The sequence below is a fragment of the Camellia sinensis genome, chromosome 2 (assembly GCF_055761805.1).
Source record: "Camellia sinensis isolate YWXY chromosome 2, ASM5576180v1, whole genome shotgun sequence".
In the NCBI taxonomy this organism is placed as follows: Eukaryota; Viridiplantae; Streptophyta; class Magnoliopsida; order Ericales; family Theaceae; genus Camellia; species Camellia sinensis.
In genome coordinates this window covers 216,873,260-216,885,074 of record NC_138962.1, presented here as the reverse complement: position 1 = coordinate 216,885,074, position 11,815 = coordinate 216,873,260, and the positions used below count along the sequence as shown (strand labels likewise).

The 11,815-nt window shown below is 36.8% G+C and overlaps 1 protein-coding gene and 1 pseudogene across 2 annotated transcripts; both read left to right on the top strand.

Annotated features, from left to right (window-relative positions):
- Positions 1-221: 221 nt before the first annotated feature.
- On the top strand, positions 222-6,753 carry LOC114281013 (GPI mannosyltransferase 1-like; annotated as a pseudogene). The gene is made up of 5 exons (XR_014362535.1): positions 222-368; positions 1,134-1,406; positions 4,213-4,395; positions 5,119-5,664; positions 5,864-6,753. The product of XR_014362535.1 is annotated as a GPI mannosyltransferase 1-like (transcript).
- A 645-nt stretch (positions 6,754-7,398) lies between these two features.
- LOC114281012 (uncharacterized) lies at positions 7,399-11,555 on the top strand. The gene is made up of 2 exons (XM_028223434.2): positions 7,399-7,633; positions 9,778-11,555. The coding sequence occupies exon 2, from the start codon at positions 9,844-9,846 to the stop codon at positions 11,302-11,304; it is 1,461 nt and encodes a 486-aa protein (XP_028079235.2). The 5' UTR covers positions 7,399-7,633; positions 9,778-9,843; the 3' UTR covers positions 11,305-11,555.
- Positions 11,556-11,815: the final 260 nt, after the last annotated feature.

The following is an 11,815-nucleotide window of genomic DNA, read 5'->3' as shown; positions in this document are numbered from 1 at the left end:
AATCAAAAGTTTAAAATTTAAATATATAAAATTAAAAAATTAATATTTATTTTGTTACAAGACTCAAACACTGAATTTTTTTTTTTTTAATTTCTCATAAAGTTTATCATTGATGCATTTGTAATTATTTTTTGAAATTAATATTTTATTATTAGATGTCGGTGGGAGAAGGAAAAAAAAAAATAGCAAGAAATGTAAGCAACACTTGTACTTTCACAATTTTTCATTCACCCCTTTTCAACCTCCTCTCCCAACAAATCCTTGCAACCTGGGTCGTCTCTCTCTCTCTCCGGCCGGCGAATGTAAACGCACTGCTTTCGCACCCGCCCGAGACACGGGTCTCTCGAATGTTGCCTCGCGCATCACGGGTATTTTTTCACTCAGTGTTAGCTACAACTTCTATTTACTTCATTATTGCCTCTAACTGTGTTTCTTGTCAATTAATTTATGTTCTATGCTTAGATTCATACTAGTAATTGCCTTTAAACAGTACAACTTTTTACTTTTTATTTTTTTTATTTTAATAATTTTATTGACAAATACTAATAGATTTGTTAGCAACCCAGGAATGGGTTTTATCGTTCTATTGAAAAGTAAAAAAATTTACAAATTTTAATCATGAAGTTGTCCCATTTTGACTGATTTTGCTCAGACCTAAATCTGATGCAAATTGATAGGTAGTTGTTTTGTTTGTATGTGTATATATCTCTGTGTTTGATGGGCACCTGGTAGGAAATTCATGAATTAGATTAGTAAATTGGTTTATTGAGAGAGAGTAGAAATTGACTTTGGTTACACTTGAAACAAGTTGAAGATAATGGAACATCAATTGACAAGAATTTGTTTGAGGAAAGCCATTTTAAATACACCCAAATGTTTACATGCATTCATGGTTTTCAAATTCGTTCGACCTGTAACAGCACCGGCTTTCAGCTATCCCTGCCAACAAGCAAAATTGGTATTTTTGACTCTTTAACAAACATGAATCATTGACAACAAAGATGATTGAACTCTGATGATAAACAATACTTTTATGGTCAATTTCTCAGAAACATGCTGCTATCATAAGATTTTGTGTCAAGTCAAAGAAATTGGCTCCTAATTACATTTGTTTTTTCTTTTTTTCTTTGCAGCAATGCCATCAATAAATATTCGTTCACTGCTTCTGTTCTCAGGAGTTCTTCGACTCCTATTAATTGTCTATGGAGAATGGCAGGACACACATATGGAGGTCAGATACACGGATGTTGACTACCTGGTGTTTTCTGATGCTGCTTCCTTAATGGCCTCGGGCCAGTCCCCTTACAAATGAACTACATATCGGTACTCACCTCTGATTGCATTTCTTCTCATTCCAAATTCAATCATCCATCGTTCATGGGGAAAGTTTCTCTTTTTTGTTTCAGGTATTGTATCTTTTTTTTGTTGTTGGAGTTTTACATCTCTTGAGGAAATAAAATAAAATAAAATATATATAGAAAAGGAAGAAAGGGTAACATTTACATGATTTGTTTGATAGGTTGGTGTGTTGGCTTATCATACTTTATTCAGGTCAGGTGTTGACTGATTTATATTTACTGTTGGATCCATATTGTGTTATTACATTAAAGTGGATGCTTTCAAAACTTTCTGGGGATTAACCATTTAAGGATCTGAAAAACACCTGGTGGTTATGATGATCAAAACATTACACTCATCATTTCTCCCACATTTCTTTTAATATTTCCCATCATTTCTTTTAAACTTTTCTTCTGCCAACCTGTTCCCCATTGATTTTATAATTTCATTTCTTTTATCACATATCTATTTAAAAAAAAAAAAAAAAAAAAAAAAAATCATAAACCAAAACACACCGCACATCGTTTTATTCATGACAGGGAATTAACCCTCATCACATTTCTACAAAAAAAAAAAAAAAAAAAAAAAAAAAACAACAACAACAACAGCTTTGTTTTCTTTTCTGCAGCGGCCACACATCGACCTCACTTCTTCTCTACTCTGCCGCCGGTCTTTTCTTTTTGCCTCCGTCCTGGGCGGCCCTTGACGGTGCTGCCTCCGTGTTTCCCACTCCACTGGGCATGATCACTCCTCCCTGCTCCTCCACTACAGAATATGGCGGACCTCCAAAACGGAACATCACGGTGGCCTTCCGCTTCAGCTCCTTATTTTCCGCCTTTAGCACACTTATCTCTGCTCGCGCATCCTTATACATGCGTTAGAGCAGAGCCAGCTGGGAGTTTAACTGCTGCACCTCATTTGCCCTACTCTGCAGCCGGTTCGACAAGTTTGTAACCGCAGGCACACTTATCTCTGCTCGCGCATCCTTATACATGCGTTAGAGCAGAGCCAGCTGGGAGTTTAACTGCTGCACCTCATTTGCCCTACTCTGCAGCCGGTTCGACAAGTTTGTAACCGCAGTCATGGTTTCCACACATGACTTCAATGTATACTGATTGGCTTCCACATCCGACTGCACTGTCATTCTTTGCTCCACAGACCGCATCGGAAAGTTCAACGGAGCAAACTCCGGGGCGCTTGGTTGAGGTTGCAGTGCCACCGCACCAGTTCTCTCTCTTGTTGACTCGTTGAGGTCGGGAAAGAGAGTGAGTAGACCACGGGATGAAGAGGTCATATTCTGGGTAGCTGAACGGGAAGAAGAGGCCATGTTTTTTTGGGTTGCTGAGTGTTTCAGCGAAATAGCAATTTCAGACTGATAATGTTCGGAAGGGGAGTGTTTCAAGATTTGCAGCTCTTAGAGGCAATCTCTCAGAAAATGAAGAGTTTTTCAGAAGTTTTTTCCCAGGTTTTTTTTGTCTTCGCTTCTGCCTCAAGCACAGCCTCCGCATTGGTTTATATCGACACTGACAACGCGGCCGACACGCCACTCTGTCGCTCACGTGCCTCGCCGCGTCTCCGGCTCACCTTTTGATGGCTCGACGCTTTCTGTCGGGCACGCCTTTTGATGAAGTGGGCGCGCCTTTTGAGGGCGCGACTTTTGAGGGCTCACTATATATATCCATATATATATATTTGGGCAGCCTATATACACCATCATACAGTGTATTTTTAAAGGGTCCGACAAGACTCTGTAAACTGTCCCGACATTGATTCCGTTTAGCTCCTTTATGGGTCCGACAAGACTCTGTAAACTGTCCCGACATTGATTCCGGTTAGCTCCTTCATGGGTCTGACAAGACTCTGTAAACTGTCCCGACATTGATTTCGGTTCGTTTCTACAAGGGTCCAGCAAGACTCCGTAAACTGTCACAACCACTCTTATAACATTGTCTGCTACAACGGTCCGACATGACCCCATAAACTGTCTTCTACATCGGTCTGACACAACCATCCAGTGTCCTCTGCAACGTTATGACACCACCATACAGTGTCTTCACCATCGGTCTGACACGACCATACAGTGTCTCCTATCCTCTTTTCTTTTATGTATTCGTCTATTTTCTTGTTTTGTTACTCTCTCCAAACTCAAGTTGGCTAGTTCCTATCCCCCTTGAGTTTGCGGGGGGCTGTTAAAACCTATCACCTACTTCACCCACTTAAACCTACTCCACTAAACCTAACCCACTACACCACTACCACCTCACCTACTCCACTAAACCTAACCCACTACACCACTACCACCTCCACTTCACCTACTCCTTACCTACTACACACTCACCCTCTTCTATATATAGGAATCATGAATCATTGTAATAAATAGAACATTATATCAATCAATAATACATCTATTTCTTACAGTATGTGTTAACTGTACAAGGAATCCCAGCTATTTGCAGTGTCTTGTAACTTACAAGTGTATGCTGTAAAGCTGTTGAGTCCAAATTATGAGGTTACCTGTGAATATAACTGTTTATCAATCTATTTATTTTTGTTCAAACTTCAAGGCATGCATAGTACGTGCGAAGTACATGTATGTATTGTGCACCGATATGCCTAAGTTCCACATAAATATCACTTTTTTCTTGGTGTGTATGTGGGAAGGGATTAATATCACTCCCCAATCAAGGATAGGCACGGGCTGCACCACAACGCTTGATGGCTCGTGAATATTTTAAAACCTGACTTCAACTTTTGATATTAACAAAACTCGTGTGTTTATATTTTCATTTACAAAATGGTGACTTTTGTTTTTGTCTCTTCTATTTTGTTAGAAAACTAGATAATTGTGAATCTTACATCCTGGTCGCACTGCAGATTTACTTGTAGGGTTGTTTATGCGCAACATTTTGAAGCTAAGAGGGGTGCCTGAGAATCTGTCCACCCTTTCTGTAATGATATGGCTCTTCAATCCATTTACCTTCACCATTGGAACCCGTGGGAATTGCGAGCCAATTGTTTGTGCCATGGTTTTGTGGATCATTATCTGTCTCATGAATGGTATAACTTCTACTTCTTTATACCACCTTCTCAAATAAATAACATTGTGCTGCTGGTTTCTTAGGGTGGCAGTTATTAATCTGAAACAATGCCTTAGAATTGTATTTGTAGCACTCTTCATCGACTAAATTCCAAGAGTAGATGCTAAAGAAATGACAAGACATTAAAGGAAGATGCTCTATACATGTTTGATATAAAGAGAGGAGAATTCTCTTGAAGAATCCTTGGAAAGAATTTTAATCTTTAGCCAGATAATCTTTTTTAAATGCGAAAACGTCTCTAAAGTGGGACAGTGGGCAGAAACTTTTTGGAGTGTGTTTTCTCGTTTGAACTGTAAGACGTAACCTTGTTTTGAATACTATCTGCATTGCACTATTCTTGAAATTGCAAACATTAAGTTTTGATGCAGGGTTCAGGCTGCTTTCTTTACAGTTTAGGAGACGAAAGTAAACCACTTCAGTTGGTAAACTGAATCTTTCTTACCCTAGATGTCATTTTAATTGAGAATTTTGTTGAAGGGGAAAGCATCACATGTTTGAACCTTAGAAGTTGAGGAAGAAATTTTTCGACTCCCTTTTTGCACTTTTGGGACATGGAGAGTGGGTGTTGTGATGAAATTTTAGAAATTTTCCTTGATTTATGCACAAAATACTGATTCATCCCTTTCAAATCACTACAAACATTTATTAATCTCCCTCTAACTTTATGTTTATGGGTTCACAGGTAATTTGTTACAAGCTGCATTGTGGTATGGGCTTGTTGTTCATTTAAGAATCTATCCTATAATATATGTGCTCCCTATCATCTTAGTTCTTGATCCTCCACTTCCGGTCTCATAAGAAGCCTGCTCTTACGGAATGGAGTTCTAGTAACAGTAAGTCAGCCCAAAATTTCAGTGTCAAGAAAGTTACTGTTAAATACCGTTTATGGGTTGCTTTGACTAGCATGTTGACACGAGAGAGACTTATGTTTGGGCTAATCTCTGGGTCTGTCTTCGTCGTTTGTACTGGAATATTTTTCTATCTATATTGCTGGGAGTTCTTGCATGAGGCACTGCTTTACCATCTGACTTGTACTGACCCAAGACACAATTTCTCAATATATTTTTACCACATCTATCTTCATTATGAACATGAGTTTTCAGTTTTGGAAAAGCTCATCTCTTTTCTGCCTCAGTTTATAGTACAGCTAGCGCTCGTTCTCCGCTTTGCACAGGATTTACCTTTCTGTTTCTTCGTACAGACCGTAGCATTTGTATCATTCAATAAGGTATGTAAAATTTATGAACTTGGCTGAATGTATAATGGTATTTGCTGGAGGACATGAGTGCTCTTGTCGGTCCTGAACAGAATGTCTCTGCCTACATCCATAAATAAGTTTTAATTATGAAAATATGGTCTTTTTTAGGGAAATTTGTACTTATCATGCATTTGGTTTTGTAAATTTAAAGGGTTATATCTTTTGACAGGTCATTACAGCGCAGTACTTTGTGTGGTTCTTCTGCCTCTTGCCTCTGATATTGCCGTGGAGCAATATGAAACTTAAATGGGAAGGTTTGTCATCCATTTTCATATGGATGGGAGCTCAAACCCATTGGTTAATGTGGGGTTATCTTCTTGAATTCAAGGGCAAGAATGTCTTCCAACAGCTCTGGGCCTCAAGCTTAGTATTTTTGGCTGCTAATACTTTCATCCTGATCAGAATCGTCCTCCGCCACAGATTCTCTCCATTGTTCAAGCAGTTAGGGCATACAAGTGCGAAGAGACCACTGAAGCACGAGTGAGAGTATGGGCTCCCCAATCACAAGGTTCACTTCTCCATTCTTGTGTGATTTTTGGCACTCAAAATCTGCTGAATATGGTTTTCACGAGTTTGGTTGTAAGGATTTCTCAGGTGAACAGAAGTTACACTCCATGTTATGAATATAGGGGTCCTGGCCCCTGCCCCTTTGAGATCCTATCTGGAGAACACTAAATCTTGCCACGTTAGCTCCAGTTTTGGAGTTTTATTCTCTTGGATATCCCTCGGTGTGACAAGCTTTGAAAACTTATTTTTGGATCGGATGACTCACTCGTATCGTGCCATTGGTGCTCGTTCTTTGTCCACTATTTTGTGAGCTGAAATTCTTAATTTTGCTAGTTGAAAATAAGCTTATTATGCAGAGATTTTCTTTCCCATTCTTGCAAAGTCATTGTTTGGAAGTCTGATGTCCAATCTACATGTGGGTCCACAATTTCAGAACTTTGATTTATTTTCAGAATATTTTATTATTAATTTTTCATTATTCTTCTTCTAAAGTGATGTTTGACAATTTTTAAACCATTCGTCAATATATATACCTAACAATATTTTGTTTTATTGCTATGTGTTTTTATGCCAAACCTGAATGGATAAATTTGGATTGACCTTGATTTGAATTGAACCTAACCACAAACATTTCTCTGTTCTATAAGCTTGGCCTGTTCAGTGCAATGTGCAATTGTTTGTAAATTCTAGTTGAAACTGGATAATTAATATAAATGTTTTGACAATATAAATTGTAAGCAAAAGCGGTCCCAATCAGTTGTTGAAAAACTAGTATATCGAGAACGGTTAATTATTTGTTTAATTTGATTCGATAAATCTAAAATTATATAAAAATAACAAATTATTTGAACTTGATTTGACAAAAAATTTATTTGAGATGGATTCAAAAGTTTAACAAATTAACCTTAAATAAATTTCAAAATCTATTAAAATTTTAAACTAACCCTGCTCGTTGAAAACTCCTGAATCCAATGTCCAGTCAACCTCACCCAATCCAACTGTCCACAACAATTTCAATGAAATGTCTTTAACTTTAAAAATTTTGTGAATATAGTGGCAATTAATTAAGAGTTATTTAAAAATAATTTAAATAAAAATATTTATTCGAGGTATATCAGCTTTTTTATTTTTTATAGTACATATTTTTATAAAAAATTAAAAAATACATTAAATAACCAAATCCCAAACAATCCCTATAAGTCTTTTTTGAGTAGTATGTTACATCGCCAGGTTGGACATTAACTGCAGCCTTCATAAATCCTGTGAAGAGAGAGAGGAGGGGAGAGAGAATACGGGTCATAGAGAGAGAGAGAGAGAGAGAGAGTGGTCGAGAGCACTACATTCCACTCATACCGACCATTGAAATCCGAAGAAAACTCTATACATATCAGAAGGTGAAACCAAAACTACACGACTGCATTTCCTTATCTGGGTATGTCCTTTCTTAGATTCTTCCTCTTTCTTTGTACTGTTTTTCACTGCTATTCTTCTTCTGTAAATGGTTTTTTTTTTTTTTTTGATATGGGGTGGGATAAGATTAGAAAGTGGAATGGTTATCTATATGTTTCTTTCACTTGATTTGTTGATGTTAATCTTTTGTTTTTGGAGATGGGTTTTGAGCTGTTATTTCAAAAGATTTGCTTTTTATACAAGTTTTGTGGGGTTGAGTTGTACTCTGTAATTGGGTAATAGTATTTCTTACTAGGGTTCTAGGGCTTTACAATTTTGGGCACCCATTCATTCATCACTTTACCTTGTGTTTTCTTCACTGTTTGTGCTGGGTTTTCTTTTATTTTAGGGGTTCTTTATGGCTTGTGTTGTGATCTGCTTTGCTGATTATGATTGAGAACAAGATTTGGTGTAAAGTAAAAGGTTTTCACAAATTTCTATGTTGCTCTGGTTTGATTTGATCTCTTGTTCTGTTATCTCAACTCTTTCTTTATAAAACATTTTTGGCTGCTTCTTTTCTAATCAGTCTCTTGGTTTTGCTTCAGCTTATAACTTGCCTCTTGTTCCTGTTTAGTACCCTTCATTTCGTAAATTGTTTCAATTTCTACAGCTCTCTTTTTTTTTTTTTAGGTTTGTTTCTGTTTCCTAGTAAGAATTTTGTGCTTAGTATTCTTTAGTTTTTAGTTTTAGACTTTTAGTTTATAATTTTATCGAACCAAACATATTGGTCCATGTTGGGTTTATGCGAAGGGAGAGTGAAATTTAAGCATATTGAATTTTTGAATTATTTTACAGCGAAAAAAAGAAATGTAATTTTTTTTTTTTTTTTTTCAATTTTTAAAACCTTTCTTCTTTGACTCCACACATCCTCAAGCTTGCTGGGAATCAATTTCCAACAGCAGTATTTGGGTAGGTTTCTCAGAAAATGCTGATTTTGGGCCTTTGGGCATGGGTTCTCAATTTCAGACTTATGTTGAACTAACTGCATTTGTTTCTTCTAAAATTAACCTTGGTTTTGTCAGTGATTTGGAACACTGTCAGATGTAGGGATCTCATAACACATTTCATATTTCAGGAATTAAATTAATACAATTAGAACACAGGAGACTAAATTGCCACAGTGCATACATTCATTGGGATTCATTAGTGTAATTAGTCTAAATTTATATGTTGCTTTTGTTGATTATGATTGAGAACAAGATTTAGAGAAAGTAAAAGGCTTTCCAAAATTTCTTTGTTATGATTTGATCTCTTATAAATTAATGCTCTCTCTGTCTCACACTTCAATTTGTAATTTGTTGAAGGCATAATGCAGTTTCAAATGTCTTCTTGATTAGTTTTGTTTTTTTAATATTTTGTGTAATTTTGTTAAAACGTATAATTTATAAAGATTTCCTTTTTCACACTTTTTTTGTCCTAATCAGTTTTTAGAGTTTGCTTCAGCTCAGAGATGCTGTGCTTATTGTTCTTTAGTTTTAGTTTTGGTTTTAGTTTGTAAATTTATTGAACCGGTCATATTGAACTATGTTGTACTCGGGATAAGGAAGAGTGAATTCTAAGAATATTGAACAGTGGAATTATATGTACTTTTAAAATCTTTGTTCTTTGACTCCACACTGCCTCGAGCTTTCTGGGAATCAATTTCCAAAGAATAATGCTATATATACCAAAAGCAGTGTGTTTGGCTGTTGCACTTCCTTTGCAACTCCAGAATGCAACCACTTATCACCCAAGAGAACAACTAGCCTAACATTGATCTAATATTAGAACCCTCTGATGCCCTGAGAAGCTAGGCAACCGTACACAAGATCCCTCATTTGAGTTTTGGTAATATTAGACAATTGCACGAAATTATCTTATTTGATTTATGCATGCTTAAAACCAAGTTTCATATTTTTTATATGATTGTTTGTCCCCTTTAATTTAAACCAGGTATAGTTCATTTGTACGTATTGATTTATAGTAGTTGTAAAAGTGGAATTGACTGGTTCAATTTTGTCGGAACTTAAAACCATGAACAGCATTCCTTTATATTGATGATATGATTGCTTTGAGTTTTTTTTTTTTTTTTTTAATATTATTATTATATTAACTTCTGTTCGGTTTGGGTACATATTGCTTTTTTAGGTAGATTAAGTGGCTCGTTCTAAAATTGGAAGAAGATAGAGATTGGATAACTTGTGGAATACCATCATGTTCAAGCAATCTCCTAGTAGAAACCACAGGTCCAAAGGCATCAAGGTTAAGCGTGTTCTTCAAATTTGTGTCCTGCTTGCTGTCTGCTTTTGGTTGGTTTACCAAGTCAAGCACTCCCATGACAAGAAGAAAGAATATGATGAAAATGATGCAAAGATATCACATGAAAAGCATTTTGATGGTGAAATTTCGAAAATCGGAAGAAAAGCTATCCTTCCTGGATTGGAGGAAGCAACTATGAAAAATGATGAAGTAGAAGAAGAAGAAACTGGAGGAGAAGAAGAAGAGAACAAGCAGCATGATGAGGACGAGCAAGAAGAAGAAGACAAGATTGAAGAGAAAGAAGATGAGGGGAGAGGAGGTGGAGATGATGAGATAGACGAACGTGATCAAGAGAAATCTGAGATGGGGGTTGAGCATGAGGTGGATTTTATCGATGAAGAGAAGGAGAGAGAAGAAGCTGATGAGAAGGCAGCTGAAAATAAAGATGTTCAAAATGAAAATGAGAATGAGAATTCTTTGGAGGACCGTGATCATGATGGCGGTAATAGGAATGCTCATGAAGCACGAGAGGAACATTATAGGGCTGATGATGCTTCCAGTGCGGTGACTCATGAGACTGAAGGAGGAAGTTTGGAAAACTCAAACAAGAATACTGAAACGAATAGTCAAGTAGAGGAAAATAAAGCGAATAATGCTGAGGAAATCACTGTTGCTCAAAACACTACAGGCGTAGAGGCTGCAAAAGGTGAAATGGCTGAAAATGTTGTTTCTCCAAATGTGACCAGGAAAGAAGAAAAGGGGTATCAGATTGGTTCATCCAAATCAGAGGACAGCTCGCCTTTGAATTCTACAAGGACAACAGTGGCAAACAATCAACCAGAAATAGGCAATAATAACTCAACAGAAGGGAGTTCGGAAACCAACAATTTATCTATGCAGAATGAAACGGAGACTAAACCGGATGCAAGTAAAGCTCAAAATGACACGGTAGAGGGCACAACTTCAGAAGACTCAGCGTTGCAAACCGTTGCTCTGGGACAGGAAAATAATTCTAACACAGCAGCTTCCAATAACAATCAATCCGACTCAAATTTGACGATTTCCAGTAATGCTGAAAATTTAGAAGCAGCTGCCAAAGGAGAGTCCTCAAATTCATCAACTACTTCAGAATTTTCTGTATCAGAAAAGGTAACGACATCTAATGCATTGGTTGAAGTAGAGGGTACTGCAGAGGAACATAGTGATGCAACTCGGAATGAGAAGTCAGAAACCAGTAATGGTACAGATGTAAAAGATGAAAGCCGGGACTCTGCCGAAACTGAGAATGCAGATGTAGTTCACCATGACCCCGTTGATTCTTCCATCCCCTTAGAGAAGGATGTTCGCATGGATCTTGATACTTTGCCAGAAATTAGAACCGAAGGAAGCAACAATGAAGATGCTGCGGCTGAATGATAATTTTGATCTAGTAGTTATTAGTTTTAGTCTAGTTATAAAATTTTTGTTCTCCTTTGTTTTGCTTTTGGTAACATGTGGGGTTCTAGAACCCTTTTGCTTGATCGTGTGAAATATTGATTAATTGAGAGAATACGGTTTCAACTTTCCAGGTGAAGTGTAGGCAAGTTGATGATATTGAAGGTTTTAATCTGTATAAGCTTTTCTTTTATTTTTTCAATTTAACATGGATTGTCTAGTTGTGAGAAAAACAGAGGAATATCCTTGTTGGGGAATCAAGGGGCCTACAAGCATGCAGCAAAACCATACCAGCCCAAGTTCCATCACATAACACACTAAAGATACATTTTTTAAAATTTGTACTCACTTAAAAGTTTAAATAAGTCCGTCTAATTTATATTAAGGCTCATAATTTTTTTTATATATGATATGAGATTCTACATTCACATATGTTTTAACAATTTTTTTCTCTTGTGTGAACTAAATATTGGGCATCGCCTTACTCCCTCGA

What these genes read in the sequence shown, in the direction of transcription:
- LOC114281012 (XM_028223434.2), top strand. Translation starts at nt 9,844, where the DNA reads ATGTTCAAGCAATCTCCTAGTAGAAACCACAGGTCCAAAGGCATCAAG.